This window comes from Pholcus phalangioides, unplaced genomic scaffold (assembly GCF_987345545.1).
Source record: "Pholcus phalangioides strain wild (caught in Gottingen) unplaced genomic scaffold, Ppha-v1.0 ptg000042l_1, whole genome shotgun sequence".
In the NCBI taxonomy this organism is placed as follows: domain Eukaryota; kingdom Metazoa; phylum Arthropoda; class Arachnida; order Araneae; family Pholcidae; genus Pholcus; species Pholcus phalangioides.
In genome coordinates, this window is record NW_028301628.1 from 28,903,696 (window position 1) to 28,927,562 (window position 23,867).

The following is a 23,867-nucleotide window of genomic DNA, read 5'->3' on the forward strand; positions in this document are numbered from 1 at the left end:
TTTCATCTTCTTTCACTTTTTTTTGCCAAATTATTCTCTTATTTATTTTTTGGCCGGTCTGCAAATTATTTTCAAAATTATATATTTTTGTCGGTTCGCAAATAGTTCTCAAATTTATATATTTTTTGGCGGTCCACAGATTATTCAAAAATTATATATTTTTGCCGGTCCGCAATTTGTTCTCAAATTTCTTTTTTGGACATTCCACAAATTATTCTAAAATTTGTTTATTTTTTGCCGGTCCGCAAATTATTCCCAAGTTCATTTATTTTTTGCCGGTCCGCAAATTATTCCCAAGTTTATTTATTTTTTACTGGCCCGCAAATTATTCTCAATGTAATTTTTTTGTCAGGCCACAAATTTTCGTTAAAAATTAATTTATTATTTTCCGATCCGCAAATAATTTCTCTCATTTTCGTCGGTACGCAAAACACTGGGAGTGAGCAAAACAGTGACTTGGTGAGCATGTGAATGACCAAAAGAGTCATCTAGAGCGCGTATGCGTGTGAATGGCTAAAAGAATGTGCAAACATGTAAATGATCAAATGAGTGACCTGTAAAGCAAGGAACCATGTCAGTGAGCGACCAAAACAGTGACCTAGAGCGTGTAAATATGCCAGTTATCAAAACAGTGTGCAAGCATGCGAGTGACTAAAACAGCGAGCAAGCATATAAATGACTAAAAGAGTGGCTTCGAGAGTGTGAGTATGGGAGTGACTGACTTAGAGACACGGGTGTACTTGCAGAAGTTTGGGGGGGGGGCATGCGGTTTTATAGCACAGGGTGGCAAATTCAAGGAGAGTGTAGTCAAGAAAATTAGACTAGAATGGGATAAGGGCGGCAAAGTTCCGTGCAGCCCACGGGCGACAAAACCATAAATGAGTGTGGCACTTAACTTCTATCTCTCAATAAATAACCATCCGATATTCTCAGATGGTTGTTTCAATATGTAAGATAATTGTTGTTTGTTGTTAAAATAGTTTCTAGATGAAAACATCTCTCGATATTTTTCCATTTTACCTATAAGAAGGTTATCAATAAAACTTTCCGGATACACCCATCCTTCGGGAACGCTTCGATGTGTCCGGTCTTCAAAGGTGAAAGGTCATACCTATATAAGAATAAATAGAAGCTCAATATCTGTGAGGCTTAATGAGAATCAGTCTCCTTGAGCTTGTTGATAGTGTCAAATAGAATTAAACTTTGGTACGAAGTTTTTTGCTTGTTTCAAGAGACATTTTTTGTTGTATATTCGATATCATTTTCAAAAAATTTTAAGGCCTCGGCATCAGTTGTTGAGACCCTGATGTATCATAGTCTATTTCTAGTTTCTCTTTCTCCCTGATGGAGGTAATTATATTCATCTTTTTGGTGTATAAAAAACAGTGGTGTTATCGAAATGGATATTAGAGTTCTCTTCTTTCGTAACGGTGTTTACGAATGGTGATATTCGTAAACTGATTTAAAATTCATAAAAATTGAAAGAAGTGATACATTTGTGTGTGGTTTGCGGGGAAAAAAAGTGATTCTTACGAGGTGGGGGGGAATTTATTTTTTCGACGGGAAAGAGAAATATTGCTCGAAATTTTTGTCGATAGACAGCGCTGAACATTTTGAAAGTGTCAGCACTGTGTTTTATTCCTTTAATTAGCAAGCATTGAAATATAAAGAGGCGGAAAATTTCGAGGAGTTATACAAATTAAGCAAATGAAGAGACCTGAAAATGCTATTGCTATTAAATGACCAAAAAAATGTATTATCGATATTTAAAAATAATATTGGATGTTACTTTTCAGGGAACACACTGTATATGTGTGTGTGTGTGTGTGTGTGTGTGTGTGTGTGTGTGTGTGTGTGTGATATATGTAGATTTGAAGAGTATTAAAATTTCATTTATTATTTGCTAACTTATTTTTATATCATTGCTGAGAAATGCATAGCAATATGTGCCCTCCACACATGGTACAGTCAGCCACGCTTAATCGGATATCAACGATTCCAGTACACAATAAATATCCGATTATGCGGGGCACAATTAAATTGCTGTTTTACAACGTTAGTATAGTTTGTATATTGAAAATTGATCAATATTAATAATGTTTCTCGAATATATCAAACATAAAAAATGAAATGAAAGTTACAGTTTAATTACAATGATCACAATATTTTAGATTTTTTACTTTTCATTAGGAATGTTAGTGCCTTTTATTGGCTCAACAAAGGACAAAAATAAAATTAATAAATCTACGTATTGAAAGCAACGTGAATAACTTAGGAGGCAGTATCTACTCTCAAATGCATTTATATTCACTTATTATAACCTATTTTCCATTTATTCCAAATGTTTCATTCAATAAAAGCATTATGTGTATAGTGGTTGATGTGCATTAACAGTTGACGTGTGAAACGTAACATTCGATAAAGCGGGGAAAAGTCGTTGAAATTATTATATTGAGCAAGGAACTTGTCTCCCTGAATTTGAAATTATCATACTGAGTGAGATACAGGTCTCTATGAGAGAAATTTCGGTTCCGGGGACTTTATCCGTTTGAGCGGAGTACCCGTTTATCCGATGAAGAGAAGCCGACTGTATTTCCCTCCGAAATGCAAGGGTCAATAATCGTTCTTGCTTAGCTCGTCAGGAAATTGGAGACTTGCACCTTTGAGCTATTTTGCTGGTAACTACAGTAACTCCATGAACAGCTCAAAAGTAAAAATCGATTGTTTAGAAGTTGATTAGAAGCATGAAAACGAGCTCAAAATATTCAACGCCTTTATTTCAAAAATATAAGAAACTCGTGTGTGTTGTGTTTTGAGAGCAACACCACTAAATAAATGGTTAAAAGAAATATGGGAGCGGAAAACCTTAAACCCTTATGTAATTTCCCACGAAACCAAACTTGAAACATCAATATAATTTATTTCCCATTGTACATGTATAAGTCAAACACATCTGAAACATCAATGAACACTGTTTTTTTTTTTCCTTTCCAACAACAAAAGCAATTGGGTGTCTTACATCACATGTAATAATAACCGACCGGGAACAACAACACTGTTACAAACAGGTCCATGCTTCATAACGAATCATGCGTATGTGTGTTTCACATTCACAATAACCACGAATGAAAATATTGAAAATGTACGTAATAAATTATACAATATATTTGGTGCGAATGAATAGCTCTTTGACCAGGATATTGTCGAATTCGACAATTCTTCAGTGCGTATTGAGGCTACGTGAAATCGTTCATTTGACGCACGCCTTTATCATCGGCATTAGCAGCCACGGTACTCGTATACCTGCAGAGGTAAGTAGTACCTGGTCTACGATGCCTCCTTTTCTTCTTCTTTAGGCATTGGCAAGTGAAGACATTCTTGAATTCTTTCCGAAACTTCCCTAAAATCAAAGCATGAAGCTATTAATAAATAATCGAAAAACCGATTATCTATGAACTTATTCTGTTATGAAGTAGATAATTACTGTGGTTTGAAAAAGGTAAAGATACTACGAATAAATTTCGAAGTAATTTTTGAATATGAGAATTTTTTTTTCACTTTTAGTTATTTTCAAGAAATTAATTCAAATCTCACCGTTCATGAAGTTGTATATGATAGGATTGATCGCACTGTTAGCGTAACAAAGCCAGTGGGATATTAGAGAAGCGACCGTCGTGGCTGGCGTCTGTGGTAAGCCAACGGTGTACCTGAAAGTAACAAGTTACACAAATTCTAAATATTGTAGTGATTTTCATATTTAATTTTTTTTCAATTTTTAACTCTCTATGGTGCCTTATATATACAGGCGGCACCGTTTAGTCGGATATCAACGCACACTTATATCCGATATATATTTTACAAGCGTTTTTCGGGCTTTTACTAAGTCGACTTGACTAATTTTACCACTCCCCACCCCCCGCCTCTATGAGAGCTCTTTCTTCATGGTAACTCGTGGGGAAAAATTGACTAATTTTTTTGTCCATGGGGGGAGGGGAAATTTTTTAGCATTTGTGGGAAATTGTGAGAGTTTCTCAAGTAAAAATAGTTATTAATTATTTATTTAAATTTTGTGCAGTGCATTTCTAAAGCTAAATACTCGGCTGAATATTTTTGTGTGTAGATGGCAGCACATTAATTCCGAATTTGTTGGTGGGGGGGGGGGGGTAGGATTTACTCAAAAGAGAAAATTTTGGTGAGATTACCATCACCGCATCTGATCAAGCAGGGCCAGATAAAAGACATAGGGCCTCAATATTTTCAAATTCTTCGAAAGTTATTCTTATGGTAACTGTAAATAATTTCTGTATCGATTGTGAATGATTCGTGTATTATTGTGAAATCGAATTTTCAACATGCCTGAAGGACTTCACGAAAACTAAAGAAATTCGATTAAATACGGAGAGAAAGTCTTCCGTACAGATGATACAATATTGTTTTGTAATATGCGATACTAAAGTTGCTGCAGAAAGGAAATCCACTTCGTGCTGAAGCACATCAGCACCGAAAAACATAAACGACGTCTTCAATGACAGGAGGACGAGAAAAAAATCGATTTTTTTTCACTTTCTACTCAAAAAGATTTCTATGTGTGTATTTGGTACATCTAAGATTAGAATGGAAAATATTTTTAGGACATATGTTTCGTTTCACAGGACATATTTACATGGTTTTTAAGGGCATAAATGAAGTTTTTAGAGCATAAAAATGCTAGCCCTACTCATAACAATACCCACGATTTTTAGTTTTATTAGGGAAGTTAACGTCCTCTATTGGCTCAAAAGGGAACAAGCATAGTATTGAAGCAATTTCAATACTTGGAAGAAAGAGTATCTATTCTCTGTCAAATCTTAATCTAATAACATATTTTTCATTAATTCCAAATGTTTCGTTCAATAAAAACTATTATGTATTCAGTGATTGTGTGATGTGTATTAACAGTTGACATGTAAAGCGTGATATTCGATTAAGCGGGGAATAGTTGTTGAAGTTATCGTATTGAGTGGGGGAACTTTAACTTCGTAAGCTCTGTAGTAATTTTGGTGCCAAGAATTTTATCCGTATAAACGGGATATTCGTAATCCGATAAAGCGGGGTCGATTGTACATGGCAAATATATAATCGAAAAAACCCCATTTTACAGTAATTTCTTTTCTGAATTATTTTTGGTATTTTAGAAAATACATTCGAGTAGTCTGTTCTCTGCAGCGAGGCTTTTTAACGCGGAGATCGGCTCGCATTCACGGCTCAAAGTTGGAAACCACAGAAAGAAAACGAACATCAGCCGGCCACCTCTGCGGTGCTGGTGGGTCCAATAACACAAATAAAAGGGCCGCAACGAGTAAATTGCCCAACGAAAAAATTATGCCCATAAAAAATATGGATGTGAAATAACTGAAATACTCAATATAAAAGCGTGTATCACAAAAAATGAATACAGTCAAACCTCGTTAGTGCGTAACCCGGGTAACACGTCACTCCGCTTACCGGGGCAATTTTTGGATATCCCAATTATCCTCTATGTCAGTATACTCCTGATAATGCGTCACCCACTCCGCTTAAGAAGTCGCTTTTGTGAAAGCACTCTTTATATGTTTTAACCTTTTACCTGCAGAATATTAAGATTCTAAATTTTTTCCTGTTATTTCTTGTTCCGATCCTTTAGTTTGGAGATATCAACGATAAAATTCATAAAAAAAAATTCCTGCATGTTTTTTGGGCTTGCCCCTGCCCATACAAACAACATTAAAATTTAAAAAAAAAAAAATTTTATTCTTCCTTGAAAATATGCGATTTACAAAACTTAAATTTATGGAATAAGTGCTGAAATGAAGGCAATTTTTTATTTGTTAATCAACTTTTTGGAATTTCACTCGTACAGGAAACAAAAATCACGTGCTTTCATGTAAGAAAAATATTTTTTCTAATTAATAAAACTGATGTTCCCAATAGGGAACATTGGCTATATAAAAAGATTAACAGATCTTAGCTGGACGATTGTCGAACATCTGTAACCCTGTGTTCACTCTACTGAAAGAATGTTCTCCAAATTAAAAAAAAATGTTCGTTCACCTTTAACGACAAAGTAGCGTTATAGAGCACAGGGCTGTCATTTCAACTTTTTCCAGGGAGGGGGGGGGGGCAAAGCACATGTACTCAATGTATGTATATATATATATTTTTTTGTATATATATATATATATATATACCATTTTTAGTGTATTTTCGAAAGCCGGGGTCCCCTAAATAACGGGCCTGTTATAGAGGAGGAACATGAAAAATTGACCCGGTAAGAAATTTTGTATCGGGACTGCAAAGCACTTGGACCACAGCACTTGGGGAACAGACAGACTTCCAATACAATGTCTATTTTTGAAGGAAAGTATCGCTTCAACTACCATTTCCATACAAACAAAACTCACCAGTGTTTTCTCAGTGAAAAATGAAAAATTACTTTTTCGAACACGTAAAGAATATTTCATTTCCATTTATGATGTGGAAAAGAATTAAACTGCAATGCAAGATCACAATACTTTGGTTTCCATAAACATGCGGAAAAATTTGCGGATTTTTAAAAACCGAAAAAAAGTAATATTTTGTGCTATTCAAATGCGTTATAATGTAGCAAATAAATATTATTTTACTAAGAAAAATTCTAGTCATCAATTTTCATGACCAAACTCTTTTGGATGACTAAAATTTGGTTGTTTTCGGCTTATACCGTTTGACGAGTGCCTCCGATTCCGAGGTCGTATTTTTGGTCTCCCAAGACTGACTTATTAACGAGGTTTGGCTGTATGTGATATATAATACGGCGGCTGTAAATGAAATATTTTTTTTTTATCTTCAAGCATCAAAGATCAAGATTAAACACACTCAGATACAGATTTTGTCCATTTCTTTGGACTGAGCCGAGTTCGGTCGTTGCAATAGATTGAATGATATTTACAGGACGTTACATTGGATAAAAAACAACATATCAGAAATGCGAAAAAATTTTGAACCTTCCATAACGGACGGTCGTTATAACGAGCGTCAACTGCATATTCTTTTTTTACAGCGATATATATTTTTACGATCGGAATACTTTTAAAAATTTTTTTCCTTCAGATTATTCTTCAATGTGAAATGCAAAGCACGTGAGACATTTTGAGACTCGATACTCCAAATGATCACAAATAGCCTGCGTTGAATTATGTGATATCTAGCTTAAAGCCTTTAATTCTATTCACTCAAGTCACCAGTTTTCTTTTTTGGTATTCTGTAATTTGTTAGAATTACGTTGAATTTTCAAAGCAAAAGCTAGTTCCAACTCTGCGTGACAGATGAGATGTCATAAATGTTATTTTTCATTTTATGTGGATGATTCCCACGAAATTGGCCTAAATTGTGTCCCCAGCAGTTGACATTTAACATATTTGGCACAGAATTTTTTTTTTTTTGCCACTTTCTATTTATATTCCTTTTTTTCTCACAAGTTAACAATCTATTTATAATTTTTTCATTAATAGATTTTTTGAAATTTGCTTGAACAAATTTAAATTTCTTAAGGAAATGCCCTTCTCCTTTCGCTGTCCAAATAACATTTTTCAAATTTTAAAGTGATAACTTTCTATCTTAAAAACAGTTTTTTTTCAATAATATATATTTTTACGGTCGATATATTTTTATGTTTCATCTTTTCATAATTTTTAATATTTTTTGTCAATAGTTTATAGCCAAATTAAGAATTTCCACGGTTTTTTTCTTCCATCTGTGACATTTCGAAAACATTAGTTCAAATCCTACATCAATTGCTACATATGAAATTTTATGTTGGGAAAGGTTTAGAAGAATGTAGCCATCACATTTGAATTTCCTTTTAAATCAATTAGATTTGTAAATTAGTTCGCAAATTAGATTTAATTACGAAAAAAAGGCGAGTGTTTTTATTAAATGTTCTTCGTTTTTCTTTTTTTTGGTGAAATATAATTGAAAACTATTTTCATTTTACCCCATTATTCAATTTAAATTGGAGACTTCCGTTATTTTTGAAAAGCTCTGTTTTCAAAATGCTTAGTTTTTTATCAGTGTTGCAAAGCATGTGAAAATGTCTTTGTCCTGGCCGTTAGGTAACAAAAAGGAAGGTATGATCATAACTTGAGGGGGGGGGGAGAATTTGGTGTAGACTGTGTATAAGGCAGGGATTACACTATAAAGGTTTGGTAAAAGTCCTTTTATAAAACTTGAAAAATTTAGCCAATAAGGTCACCGGTCGCATTTTCTAGGATATAACTAATAACTTTATTGGTTGGATTTTTCAAGTTTTATAAAAGAATTTTTGTCAAACTTTTATAGTGTAATCCCGTTTATAGACACGGCCGCAAGTTTTGACGCGAATACGTTTTGTGTGCCTTGAATCGCGTGTTTGGTACTATCGCAATGAAATTGTCATCATTATCATCGGCTTTGTCTTTGGAATAGCTGACGAACGACACCAACGCCGTCTATTTTCGTTTTGAACTGCTCGATATACAGGGTGTCCTGTAAGTGCTAGCACGGCCTTTATATCATCAACCGCCCGTCGTAGAGGAATGATTCCAATTTAAAAAAATGCTCAACGGGCTTTCAAATATTACCCTGTACTAGTTTTGAGAGTGAAAATACAATGTGTAAGGAAAATATAAAAAAATACCTAAATTTTTATACGGTCCCCCTGTGCTCTAACTTCCAATAAGAAAGTTGTTGCACTGAGGCCAAGAAAAAATTTCTACGTTTCTAAGTGCAATATTCACTGAGATATTCGAAAAACGGGGGAAATTTGGGAAAGAAGAGCATTAAATGCGAATAAAACGGTTTTCCCTTGTTTTATTGATATGGCGCCGCAGGCTGCGTGGGTTATCCGTAAAAGTGACCCAGGACACTGAAGTGCTCTGAAACTATGCAGCAGGTCACTCAAGTGATCTGTAAATGCCGCGAGTGCCTTAAGTAATCTGGAGTCGTGTCTGGGCCAATTAAATTATCTGTACGAGTCATGGGTCACTTAAATGCTGTGGCATTGTGCCGCAGTGAATTGAAAAAAATATGCTGCGCGTCACTTAAGTGATCTAGAACTTTGCCGAGAGCCATTTGATTTCTCTGTAAACATACCGCGGGTCACTGAATTGATCTGAAAATGTGTACCGGGCAACTTGAATGATCTGGAGATGTATAACGGGTTACTCAAATTATCTGTAAATGTGCCGTGGGTCACTTAAATGCTGTGGAACTGTGCCATGATGATGTGTAAATATGCAGCGGGTCACTTGAGTGATTTGTAAATGTGCCGCGACCCATTCAAGCTATCTGGGAATATGCCACGGGAAACTCAAGTGATCTGAAACCGCACCGTGGGTCACGTAAGTAGTAGTCTGGACATCTGACGTTCAGTTCACTTTTACAAAATCAGGTTTGAGGTCGCGGGCCGCATCAGATGACTCCGAGGACCACATTTGGCCCGTGGGCCATAGGTTGAGTATATATGGTGTACAATGTATAAACACCCTGTGTTTTATCATTCCAATCACTCAAAAAAATAGAGCTATCTCCTTTCGCAGTAAAGCTGTATTTAAAGTGGAAAAAACTCCAAATCATCTTATTCTTTCATTTTTTTGTAGAAAAATTCTACAAACAAATAATTCTAACACATTTTTATCTACTCAGTATGTTGAAAACACTCATGACAGAAACATTGGGAAAAAACACAACCACTGACGTAAACCTCATGGAGCAATCCAAGACGTTTTGTTTCGTACTCCGAACACCCAAGAATTCAGCGGACGGATACATGCACACACACACACTATCTTTTCAAAATTTATTCACCAGTTTGTGGAAAGTATTTCTCCTGTAGCGCTTCGAGCGATTTACTGCGAGACAGTAGAGTAGGAAACAGTGGACGTGCCGAAAAGCGTAAACTTGACGTGTGTTTTTGTTTTCTCCGATCGACTTGACGTCGACCAAAATAAAAAGGAATCTTTTATTCAAACTTGGGAAAACCACATCATTTAATCCTTTGAAGTGAAGTCCTTCCACGAATTTTACTGAAAATTCTTTCCTTTCTTCGAGACTGACTTGAGAATGCGGACAATAAACGACAGCTTTAGTAGAGAATCGGATTCGATCGTGACTTTATTCCGGGATACTTCGCCATTCTCTGGGTTCCAGGAGAATCCGGGAAACATAAACCTGTTAATCATTGACATTAGTTTTCGTACTAATTAAATCAGACTTAGCTGGAAATATCAGTATACACTTTGTAACACGTGTTTGGCGATGAGACTCGAGATATTAAATCCGTGTTTTCCAGTAAATATGATCCGATCCGGTGTAAATCTCAAAACATGTAACAGCAGTTGCTTTCGAAATGCATTAACATGTATGCGTTATAGAAACATGGCACGGGCGTGTGTAGGCCATAGAAACAAACATGTTACTATATGGGTTTCTGATTCTCGGGGGATTAGTATGAATGAATAGCTATTGAATTTCAGGAATGTGTGTGTGTTGTGAAAAGAGTAAACTGTTATCAGTTGCTCAGATAATTTGAACTTGTATGTTGAGTATAAGAAATCGAGATGGGCAGATGTGTATTACGCCAATACAAATGCAAATACAAAAGCCATAATACACAAAATGTCCAATGAGGTGGATGGAAAAAGATACCCATAAAAATGCGGATGGTAATTACGGATAGTAATATTACATATCAAAAACACAGCAACCCAATAAGAACCATGCAAAACCAATAATTATTATAAAATATACTGGCCATAAAAAATTACGGTTGTCTCATCTAAGTATATAACGTTGAAAAACTGCTTCAAGAGTTTACATGTTGGACCTGTTCGAATACATTTTGGAAATCAAGGTAAACAGCATCTACATTTTTTGTCCTTACCCAAAGGCTTAGTCACGTGATCATAAAAGCAAAGGAGGTTAGTTACACATGACTTCCCCTTAATGAACCCATGCTGATTATCCGCCAATACATTATTTTCGTCTATCCACTTCACCAATTGCCTTTTGATGATAATTTCCAAAAATTTTGGAGAGGGAGTTCGTCAAACTCACTCGACGATAATTGGACACAGCCTATACTATACATGTCAATTTACTGGAGATGAAGAAATTCGAAAAGATAAGTTATTCTAATTTAATCATATTTATCTATTCAATGAGAATATTTAGAAATAAACTAGACGTACGTACATTATTGTGCAAACGGACGCATACGCGATACTCGTATAAATGAAACGAATTATAAATGAAAAGTGAACAAGATTATTTTCTGCCAAAAAATTTAGTGACTTGTGACTGCTTATCTCTTTTTTTTTGTTCTTTCATTAGAAAGTCAATCAGTTTCTACGAGCAAATAAATGAATCCCCTAAATTAATCTGCAAAATTTTATCTGTTAAATGATAAATTCTATTTCTAAAGGATAAAGTCTATCGCTAAAGGATAAATTCTATCGCTAAATGCTGAAAATTCTATCACTAAATGCTGAAAATTCTATCACTAAATGCTGAAAATTCTATTACCAAATGCTTCATTTTAAATTTCTCTCATCCCCAAAAACTTCGACTTAAAGGGAGAAAACTCGAAGTTAAGGGAAAATATTTACACTAAAATACGGAAAAGTTCTGGGGCTGAGTAAAAATTTCGACTTAAACAGATATTCGAGTTATCGGATTTCGACTTATCGTGAATTGACTGTAAGATGTGTTTAAAGCCACGGAAGTCCATAATTACTGCACAGATACACAATTAAAATAACAAAGTAATATTGCAAGATATACAGAAAACTGGATATTGTGTGAAGATAGTTATTTTTTGAGATGTTATTTATTTTAGGAAGGAAAAAAAAAAAATTCTCTGCCTCTACCGGGAGTCGAACCTGGGCCCTTCGTTTGCCGGGCGAATGCTCTCAAGATTAAGCTACAAAGAAGATAGCGAGTTTCCTTCCTTGGAGCGCGTTTGCAGTTTTCCTGTAGCTTAGTGGTGAGAACTCGCCCGGCAAACGAGGGACCCAGGTTTGATTCCCGGTGGAGGCAGAATAAGTTGTTTCCTTCCTGAAAAAATCAACATCTCAAATAAGTATATAACTATCAAATAAGTATAAGTATAAGAAAGTATAAGTAATAAGTAAGTATAAGTAATAAGTAAGTATAAGTAATAAGTAAGTATAAGTATAAGAAAGTATAAGTAATAAGTAAGTATAAGTAATAAGTAAGTATAAGTATAAGTAAGTATAAGTAATAAGTAAGTATAAGTAATAAGTAAGTATAAGTATAAGTAATAAGTAAGTATAAGTATAAGTAATAAGTAAGTATAAGTATAAGTAATAAGTAAGTATAAGTATAAGTAATAAGTAAGTATAAGTATAAGTAATAAGTAAGTATAAGTAATAAGTAAGTATAAGTATAAGTAATAATAAGTATAAGTAATAAGTAAGTATAAGTAATAAGTAAGTATAAGTAATAAGTAAGTATAAGTAATAAGTAAGTATAAGTAATAAGTAAGTATAAGTAATAAGTGAGTATAAGTATCTTATCTCAAATAAGTATCTCACAATATCCAGTTTTCCATATATCTTGCATAAATAAGTGGAGAGCCACAACATCGTGTCATATATAAAAGAAATATTACGCAAAGTTTTCATATCGGATTCACGTCTATTGAAGAAACTGATCAATCGATGTTGATGGGTTTTGATGAGAATTCCAACTCCTTCAAAACTGTATTTTAAGCTCCGAGAAGAAATCCAATGCTTTTCCGTCATCGTGTTTATAGGAAAATGTATATAATCCTTGTGTTCAGTCTCTAAAAATGCCCAAATGGTTTTGACACTGCTTCTTTGCTCCTAATACTCTACTTCCCCCATGTCGTCTTCTTCTTCAGATGACTGTAACATTGGTGATTTCTCAAACTCCTCAAGCCCAGAGGAGATCAAAATTAATCCCATCTCTTAGGTTGAAGGAGATTTCAATGGAATCGCCAGTTTTCGCAGATGTTTAGCAAAACGATTATAACTTTTAAACTAATCGTTGAATTGATTTGAAATTTTCTATGTTTATAAAATAGTCTTGTCTATAATATAGTATCACTTGTATTATTTAAAAATTTATATGATATTTTCTTCGATTAAATTTACTTTTTTTCACTTCTACGACTGCCAAAAATCTGTAAACCCAAAAAATTTATAACACAGCGTCCTGGCTGTAACAAAGAACCACTAACTCAATTACACAGGGCATTTTACCTCAATGACTAAATCATACTCTTTATAATAATATCTCGGATCTCCGCGAGTTAAGCAGCGAACGTTCATCACTCACAATGAAAATACATGAAAATGTTATATAATAGTTGTGATTGTACAAAGCCATATTATTCCTCTTTCGAATGATACCAGACATGCAGAGATCGTGAAATAATATAATGAATTAAAAAATTAAGATATATGAGTTGACCACCGTGACGTACTGAGTACGTGTGACGGCAGCATACGGTGATTTAATCGTGCGTACTGGTACGTAAGACGGCGTTGAGGGGTTAATGATAGGATATTTCTCGGTGGAATGATCTTCTATTCTCACATTATCATCTATAGGAGAATTTTATGCTGACACCAGAGTTGTCTAACATTAACAAGCCAAAATACAATTCAAAGGTAGCCGAAAAATGTATGGAATATTCGAACTTGTGCTGTCATCTAATGAGCGTAATTTGAACCATAATTGTAATTATCAGTGTTCGTATTGGGATTTAGTGCAGTATAACGAATGATGAAAATGGTATCCGTGACCGTATGTGAGGGTGTCCGTTAAGCAGGAGGTTCGAAACAATACATTAATTAAGTAGGCTTTTTGCCAAGATCATTTTTATATGGCCGTAAAACAGAGGTGAACGTTAAGAGGGGTTTCATTGTATTATACCTAACGTGTGTATATTGTAAGCGGATAAATACATTTCTTCTTGCGCAGAACAGTATCAAATTCTGCTTCAAACATATAGGCAGAAAAAAAAAAACACTTTCAGTGTCCACACATTACAATAATGTGTCCAACCCGTTAAGGCTTTCACTAGGAAAAACTATTCGATTGTACAACTGAAGCGAGGTTTGTGTCCGGGGAACATAAGACTTTTTCTTCTCACTATAACAATGGGAACAAACTGAAAACAACATAATCAAGATTTATTCATCTGCGAATCTGCGCACATCAGAGAAGAATCGATCTTCAGAATTTCTCCAAAAGCAGAAACATTTTCGAGAAAAATGACGAGGGGAAAATGAACCACATCATTTATGTGGAAGTACAATATAATATGAAGTTATAAAGTAAAAAAAATGTAATAACATTTTCCCCGAGAAATATGAGAAAAATCTATTGTTTGTATTCATAAATGCAAATTTATATTCGTAATCTCCCCAAACCCATTTTGATGTTTGTTCGAACACTCTGTATCAATAAAATTAAGATCAATTCTTTTGAAGGACGAAAAGAATTCTCTCTCCCCGAAATTTATCATTTCCTCGCAAATTTTTCATCCACATTCGTATTTGGAATTTGCATTAATGCATTATTTTTAAAGATATATCATCTATATATATAAGAGCACAATCAGTTGCAACACACGCATATAAAGATGCAAATCAAGTCAAAAGAAAATGTATATCTACAAGGCAAATTTACAGTGTAACAAGCTGAAGTAGAAAATACTATTTGGTTATTCAAGAATCCGAATGCGGATAATTTAGTTATTTATCTGTTTATTCGGGATATTGATGATTAAAATTAATCATTGTAAACCCAATTCATAGTAGTTCAAAAAGATGTATTTATCTAATTATTTTAAAGACCTTGGATGTCTTGACGCCGGAGCAGAGCACTATTCATTATCTATTTACTTAATTTTGGTTATTAATGCGTGCGTATCTTTGATGTGTTGATATGTATTCAATGGTTCTCCTTTCTGTAGAAAAATTAATATCCATTGAAGAGAAACGAATAAATGAGATCTGAGTAAATATATTGTAACGTTCGTTTTTCTACAGACAAATGAAAAATCAATCGCTATAATTAGAAAGATAAGAGGTATTTATAGATCAAATCATTTTGAAGTCGTTCGTAACGGAAAAACAGGATTGAAAAAAAAAGGGGAGAATCCTTTTTTTCCCCCCCCAAATCGACACTTTCCATTCGATTTTCAGAAGATAAATAACGTGGCAATTTCCAAAATGAATATGGAAACCGAAGTCAAAGGGGAAGTTTCTGGTTTTCGGGGAGAAAAGTTCTCTGCATATTCAAAGAACATCGAAAATCGATAGAACGCACCGTACGTGCAGGCGTATTGAAGAAAGAAGCACTTGATTCTTGGGAATATCTTCAAAGAATTCAAAAATTGTTCAAGTTTTTCTAAGATTAGAAAAGAAAATTACAAAGTTTCACGGAGCATCTTTTATCATGCTAAATTTTGAATAAAATTGTCCTACCAGATTACGTGGTGAGGGAAATGAACCAAATCTATCCAGTACTACTAAACAAAAATACAAATTTACTAAGCCACAACGGGTTCCGGAAAATTCACCTCCGTCACTATGACCACTCAACCACCACATCGGCCACCTTATACACCACTGCAGACACGAACTTACCTTCTTTATTTCACGCATTGTGGCGTGAGGAGCTGAAGTAGAGGCATTATTGGCCCTTGACTACAGAAAATTCCACCTCCAGGTGGCACGGTAGGGAGAGAAACCGAGAGAGGCCGATACATCAACAAAATAAACCTCTTAACTGGATATTATGACGAGGTGAACTCCAGAAAAAAAAAAGTATTTTCATCTCCGAATCGAATCCAGGTCCTTTTGCAAACTGGGCAGGGCCGTGTCTCCAGTGGTGTAGCTTATATGGTAGCGCACTTGCACTGTTTGCGAGAGGAGCTGTGTTGGATTCCCGTCGGGGAGACCAGGTGATTTTTCTTTCTGTGCTCACCTCGTTATACAGTCGAATCCCGTATCAACGAATACCGTTGTAGCGAAAATCTCGTTTTAACGAACCCTTTTTCTAATCCCCCAGCTAAGTTTGCATAGGAACATTGCAAAGAGCTGGAATTCCTTTATAACGAAATTTCCTCGGTCTCTTGGAGTTTGTTATAACGGGATTGTAATTAGACTGTAATATCCAGATAAAGTCGATTTTCTATTCAAAAATTATTTTAAGTAAATACAAATTGATTAAAATAGCGTATTTTAAGGTTTTTTATTTCTAAGGTTCATATTATAAGGATTTTTCTTTCGACATTTAAAATTTTTTTAATGAAAATATTGGAGAGAAAAATGTAATTTTATCATCTTAGAGGGGGGGGGGGTATTGCTCCCCCTCCCCGTGCTTTCCCTTCCCCGCTTATGCCTCTGCAGAATTCACAACTTTTGCTATTAATTTCAATTTTTGAAATGGTCTTTAATGACTGTCGTAATTGAAAATAACATCCTATTTATTGATGAATTCTTGTTTGTTCACAAGGTCCTTTAATCAGAGATAATAGAATAAAGAATGTGTAATGGAAATAATAATGAAATAATTCTTAAGACCTACTATAATGAAATAAAGAGTTTTTTCCATTAGTTTCCGCCGAAGTATAGTTTTTTCGTCTTTGTTGAAATTTGATTAAATGCATTTTTTTCTATCGAGTTTTAGTAATTTATTTTGAAAATTTATATCTTCATTCCTGATTCCTATTCTCTTATCTCCTTTGTTCTTGTTTTCCTGAATGCCCTTCTCTCTATTTACTCTCTTTATTTACAACATTAATTTTCCAACTTGAATATATTCCTTTATTTGTTCGAAATCCGCTGCTGTTAACTGTTGGTTCCGGTCCAACTAACCAATTTGAATGCGTAAGATGATTTTGGTACGATAAAGTAAATAAATTAGTGCTGTACATGATTCGAATTCATTATTTTAAGGAACACTATTTTTCAGGAAAGAAAACCCCCCAATGTTTTAACAGTTGGATCATAGTTTCTATGATAAGTAAAAATGGCTTCACTAATAGTCTTTCTTAATAAATTGCATTTAGTTAAAAGTTTATCTAATAAAGTACGTTAATTTCTACATTTTTCTTCAGAGCAGAGAGAAAAACGTATATATATACTGATAAATTCAATTTTTTTTTTTTCATTTTCTGTAGGCCATATAAGAGAGAGAAGAGTAATGTTCAGTAATGCAGTTATCACGGGTAGAGCGAGTTTTATCTACTTATTCGCGGAACTAGGGAAGTCATTAGTAACGTAATAATGTAATATTTCATCATTATAGGCGCATTAGATCCGAATGGAATGAGTTTTAATTTAATTTATTAAAAATTTAAATTAACCAGGTGACAGTTATAGCTGAAGTTTAAAAAGTTAATAACTTTAACGATATCGATGGTTTTTTTACGAGAGGGTTATTGATTTTTGTTTAACATAGACTTGGGTAGTAAGATTTTGAGGGTATAAAATCCAGTGTTAGCGAACGTTAGTCTAGGAGTGATATGAGAAAGTATCGTGCTCTGAGCAACCCATGCTCTGTACGATCAAGATGTATCTAGCCGGGCTCTGAGCGATCAAATCCTTCTCTATCTTTCATTTCTTAATTTTTACAAATCTCTTTTTGAAATATCTCCTCGTTCATTCTCAAAACGATCTTTTCGCGTTCCCTTAAAGCGATCCTTCCACTTTTCCGGGCCTCAGTTTGTCCTGGATTGGAGTACGCTGTCAATTGTGGGAGACCATGCCTACAGAGGGACATTATATTTGAATTTGTGAATAGAAAAAATATTATCGTAAAACTCGATAGCTTAACCCTTTGTCAAAAGCAGAACTGTTTATTCAACTGTTAATCCAATTCCGAATATCGAAATTTAGTTGAAGGCTGCAAAACTATCACTTTATCATTATCAATAATATTAGAAATCATATCTTTCACTTAAAGTGTTTTTCAGCATTTTTGTAAATTCTGTAATCATGTATACGTTTCGGATGCCGAATTTGGTCTCTCAAAACATGTAGCCTATATGAAATCATTGGCCTCAAAAACTGTTTCGGCCCCGAGGCCCCCTTGAATTAATTATGACGCCCCTTTTAATGTACGAAATGTACAGCATTAATATTTAATCCCGAAAGTATCTCACAGTTCTATCTCACAGCAGTACAGATTTGGGATTTAATCGTTTTTCTATGCAAAGTAGCCATTTTCTAAAAATTTTCAGCGGGCCACAGCAAAAAACTCCGTGTGGCATATGTGGCCTCACGGGCCGTCAGTTAAAGACACCTGCCTTATTTCCTCCGAGCACGGTCGCACAGAGCATGTTTTGCTGCCCCCCCCCCCACACCTGTCCAAGAGAGGTTCCTTTGGGAGGATGAAGCGTACTGGGGATCTTTTGGACATAGGCGGAGATTGACTTGGAAGTCTGGCAGGGGACCACGGTCATTACTGCTGGAGGGGGGGGGGCAATGCTCCCCCCTCCCCCGTATCTCCGACCATGCTTTTGGAGTCAACAAAGAATAAGAGTAAATGAATAAGAGATAATGTGTGTGAAGCAGGGGCTTCACGTTATCTCTCAAAATTACACTATTAACGATGGCCATCTGAATTACAACACCATAATAAAATCGAAATCTTACTGCTCGTTGTGATGTCACTCACACATTCGAACCTGGAGAGATGAGCACTTAGTCAACAACAAATTACATTTACCAGCCTCCTCTCCCTCTCTCTACCACGTAATAACCCTTATCTAAAGCTTTTCGATAAACACAAAGGGATGGAAAAAAGATTTACTTTGATAGAGAAGGGGGTAATTTTGGCAGCCATTGTTTCTTCTTGTTTTGGATGGATAGATAGCAAAAAATGTCCCAAAGGTATCAAGAGTGTAAGAGTACCAAAAACAGTGCTCTTTTCTTATTTCTTGAAGACCACGTTATATTTATCTCTTCCTAGTTTTGTTTTCCTTTTTTTTGTTCTACGACAATCCAACAAGAGCTCATTTGAAATCCCTCGAGCACCATCAAAACAACGCTTCTGCTGCTGATGTAATGCAAACCTCTTTGACGAAATAAGGATAACACAGGCCGTTCCCTTTATGTTTTTGCTTTTTGTGCGCCATCTTGCTATATATATATACATATACGACATTGTTTTCTATCCACCAAACAGTCATTAGTTCAATGTTTTCTCCCCTTTTTTTTCCCATATAGGAAAGGACGTTTTTCTATAATGTTGGAGAATACCAGAGAAACACTTGTCAAGATGATTATGTTTTTCGGCCGTATTTGTGCTTCGTATGTCTCGAATTAAATGTAATTGTTATTATTATTATTATTATCCTCCCTTTCATGGAAACTATACACGGTGTTCTCTAATGCAAAAGCCCAAAGAGGTGGCTGAAAAGGATGTCCATAAAATATATGGACGTCCAAAATTCATATTTAAACTATATCAAAAATACAACCCAACAAGTGTAATAATAAACCGATAATTATGGTAAAATATAAATAAATACACTGCCCATAAAAAATTATAGTTGTCTCACATGAGATTGTGAGACTGAAATGGAGGTCCCGGCCATATGAACGTCAATTTATATCTTATTCTAGCTTGGTGGCTTATACTGAAAATCAATGAGATTGGTATATTTTAGATTGGATAAATTCAATTCCAGATTCTATCACGTACAGGACAAGATTATTCTTTGATTATCTACATAAGGACAGTGTTACGATTACGGACTGATTATCTGTGGATGATGTGCTATGATCACAATTTTTATTCCATATTTTTTATTGTATATATGTATATCGTTGTTCGTTATTTTCACATAGATAGATAGATAGATAGAACCGCTCACAACCCCGGACTGATGCACAGCACCTTACTTCCGTTACCGCAAAAGAGGCTTGTTCTCCCCATGAAGACAGCCATCAACTCGATGCAACGTACAAGTCATTTGACAAAAATGGGTGACTGAATCCAATGACTAGGGAGAAAAATTGCACGTGCTCCCAGTGGCACATAAGGGCTGGAGACCGCAGCCTGGCATTTCGAAAGAAGTGTGGAAAAGACTTGTGGGCAAGTAAGAAGAAGAAGTTGCCATGCTGAAGTGGGAGAGATTTGAGAATGGTCTAAATACACAATGTATACAAAAAAATATATACAGCGCCTCGACTGTGACGGGAAACAAAGAAACAAAGCCTCCGTCCATTATTTTCACATAAATTAATAAATTTCCAGATACACCCATCCCCCGGGAAAGTTTCGATATCTCTCTGAGATGGAAAGCGGGGTGTGTCCGGTCCTTCAATGTTCAATGTCTCACATGAGAAGTATTAATAACTTCTCAATTTATCCCAGCGCTAAGTAAGTGCCAATGCGGCCTTTATCTCATCAACCGAATTTTTCTTTAATTTTTGAATTCGAATATCTCAGTGAATATTGCACTTAAAAACTTGGATTTATTTTTTGTTTGACTCGGGAAAGACAGGGCAACAACTTTCCTATAGGAACTTAGAGGAGGGGACATTTAAAAATTTAGTTTTTTTTTTGTCTTGCTACACGTCGTATGTTCACTCTCAAAACTGGTCCAGGGTAAGTTTTGAAAGCTTTTTGAGCATTTTTGAAACTGAAACTGAAGCTCTACGACGGACGGTTGATGATTAGTACATACAGGACTCCCTGCAGAATGCGTGAACATTATAATCTATAATACATCGGGGACGAATATGGAATTTTGTATACGTTGTTAAGTGTTATGAATTAATTTTGACAAAATTAACAAACACATAAAACACACTCATAATGAGAGTTGAATATTAAAAATATGAAATAATCAGAAATGAAAGAAACAGTTATTTTCCGGATATTATGCTGAGATGAACTCGGAAAGAAAGGTCACCACGTCTCCACCGGGACGCGAACCCAGGCCCTCTTGCATACCGGACAAGCATGCTACCATCTACACCATAGTCTCCCAAACTTTTTGTTCCATCGCCCCCTTCATCAGAAAGTTTTTCCTCTCATCGCCCTCAACTCAAGTAAAACCATAGGATCCTATGTTAAATCAGTAGGTTCTATCACCCCCTTGGACCATTCCATCGCCCACCAGGGAGCGATATTGCCCACTTTGGGAAACACTAATCTACACCTCTGGAGACATGACCCTGCTTTCCTTATTTCACGCACTGTGGCGTCAGGCGCTGAAGTAGAGGCATAGACGGTAGCATGCTTCGCTGCAGTAGATGGGTAGCATGCTTGCCCGGTATGCAAGAGGGTCTGGGTTCGAGTCCCGGTGGAGACGTGATGTCTTTTCTTTCCGAGTTCACCTCAGCATTTTAAAATAACTGTTTACTTGATATCTCGGGCTGAGAAAAAGCCATCTATCTCTCTGGCCGGGATTACACTATAAAAGTTTGATAAAAGTTTGTTTATAAAACATGAAAAATGCAACCAATAGGTGGATCAGTTAAGTTCGCTCGAATGTAACTTATGTGTTTATTGGTTACATTTTTCAAGTTTTATAAAATTATTTTTATCAAAGTTTTATAGTGTAAAACCAGCCTCTCTCTAAATCAGAAATGAATTCTGAAGTGTTGTGAAAAATTACACCTAAAAGTTCAGCGATTTTCAACAAATTTTTGTGTATTTTTCTTAATTGGCTTAGTGAAAAGCTTATAAAAAACTATATACAGTCAAACCTCCTTAATGAGTCACTCTTGGGAGAGCAAAAATATGACTTAGTAAGCGGAGTGACTCGTTAAACGGAGTAAGCCATAGTTGTGCCAATTCCTACCTGAGGACAATTGGGAATTTCAAAAAGTGACCCGGTAAGCGGAGTGACGTGTTAACCGGGTGACGCACTAACGAGGTTTGACTGTACTTGTCTCTGATGCGCGCGTCTCTGGGTAAAAATCTCAATAGCCCGATTTCTAACAGTTCAATCCTACATTGTTTTTGACCGTCACCTTTGGCTGTTCAAATTTCGGTTCCTCTGGATATTGACAGTCGGGATATCGGTGAGTCAAGATATATTGGCTGTATGGGTTTTGTGTGATGTGTTTGTATTTTACCTGTAGGGATTTCGATTTGTTGGGATTTTGGCGAGCAGAATTTTGACTGTCAAGATGAGATTTCGGTTTGTCATGATTTTAGCTAATGGGATTTTTGGTTCGTCAGGATATTGGCTGTCGGATGCTTTGTCAGGTGTTTGGTTGTCGGAATATCGGTTTGTCAGGATTTTGACTCGTCAACAGTTTGAGTGTCGTGGATTTTGACATGCGTTAGAATATCGATATATATCAGAATGTTGTCTTTCATCTTGTCAGGACATTGGTTGCTGGGATTTTTGATGTGTCAAGAATTTAGCTTATTAGAAATTTTGCTGATAATTTTTTCAGATGTATCAATATTTTAGCGTGCTAGTATTTTGGCTGTTAGGATGTTGGATATGTCAGAATTTCGGCTGTTGGGATTTCGGTTTTTCAGGATATTGACAGTCGGGATTTCGGTGAGTCAGGATATATTGGCTGTATGGGTTTTGTGCGATGTGTTTGTTTTTTACCTGTAGGGATTTCGGTTTGTTAGGATTTTGGCGAGCAGAATTTTGACTGTCGAGATGAGAGTTCGGTTTGTCATGATTTTAGTTAATGGGAGTTTTGGATCGTCAGGATATTGGATTGTCAGATTTTTTGTAGTCGGAATATCTCGGTTTGTCAGGATTTTGACTCGTCAAGTGTTTGAGTGTCGTGGATTTTTTGATATGTCAGGATTTCGACTCGTTAAGAATTTCAGTGTTGTGGATTTTGATATACGTTTGGATATCGATATATGTCAGAATGTTGTCTTTCATCTTGTCAGGACATTGGTTGCTGGGATTTTTTTTGATATGTCAAGATTTTAACTTATTACAAATTTTGCTAAGTTTTTCAGATGAATCAAGATTTTAGCGTTCTAGTAGTTTGGCTGTTAGGATGTTGGATATGTCAGAATTTCGGCTACCGAGATGTCGGTATGTCAGAAGTTTGGCTACCAAAGTTTCGGTATGCCAGGATTTTGGATGTTGGGATTTCGGTTTTTCAGGATTTTGAATTATCAAAATTCGTTTCGTCAAGATTTTGGCTTTCTTATATTTCGAATCATTAGGTTTTTGGCTTGTCAAAATTTTACTTTGTTAAGATTTTGTCGGTCGAGGACTTTGATTCGTTAGGGTTTTTGTTTCGTCAGGATTTTGGAAATAATGCTTTTGTCGGGATTGTAATCAAAACCATCTTAGCATTTTATAAACTCACTTGGTGTATCGAAAAACAGTCTGCTACTTTTTCTTTAAATTTTTTTATGAAAATAAGAGAAGCTCAATTGGAAATTTGACGAACCGAAGCAAGATTCATAGAGTTTTTCGTATTGGGTATCGAAGCAGCACATTTTCCATTTAATATCCATTATACACTTACCTCAAAGCATTTATCAAATGCACCGGTAGGTAACACAAACTGAATATCACGACGACAGCTATGAGCATTTTCGACGCTTTTCTGCGTGATCGGATCTGTCCTTCGCCAGTGTTGTTAACCGATACACTACGCATGGCAGCAAAACGATTTCGCTGGCTCTGAGCACCTATATCAGATAATACCACGAGATTAGAAAAGAAAATTATATCGATGATGATTATATAATGAAAAGAATAGCTCTGCGTAATGTAACAGTATAATGCGAATCGTAATTCATGTAAGTGGGAGCTCATATCGAAATCCTTTAAACAAATTTGAGCGTATAATGCATCAGTTAAAACCCATTTGAGTGATGCACAC

At 35.4% G+C, this 23,867-nt stretch overlaps 1 protein-coding gene across 2 annotated transcripts in view; it reads right to left on the bottom strand.

Annotated features, from left to right (window-relative positions):
- Window positions 1–2,872: 2,872 nt before the first annotated feature.
- Window positions 2,873–23,867, bottom strand: part of LOC149064754 (orexin receptor type 2-like) — a 129,565-nt gene continuing 108,570 nt past the window's right edge. For both annotated transcript variants that reach the window (XM_089255165.1, XM_089255166.1), the window contains 3 exons: window positions 23,508–23,673; window positions 3,595–3,707; window positions 2,873–3,400 (listed from right to left, as the gene is read on the bottom strand). In XM_089255165.1, coding sequence (XP_089111291.1) covers window positions 3,237–3,400; window positions 3,595–3,707; window positions 23,508–23,673 — 443 coding nt within the window. In that variant the 3' untranslated portion in view covers window positions 2,873–3,236. The remainder of the gene's footprint in view (window positions 3,401–3,594; window positions 3,708–23,507; window positions 23,674–23,867) is intronic.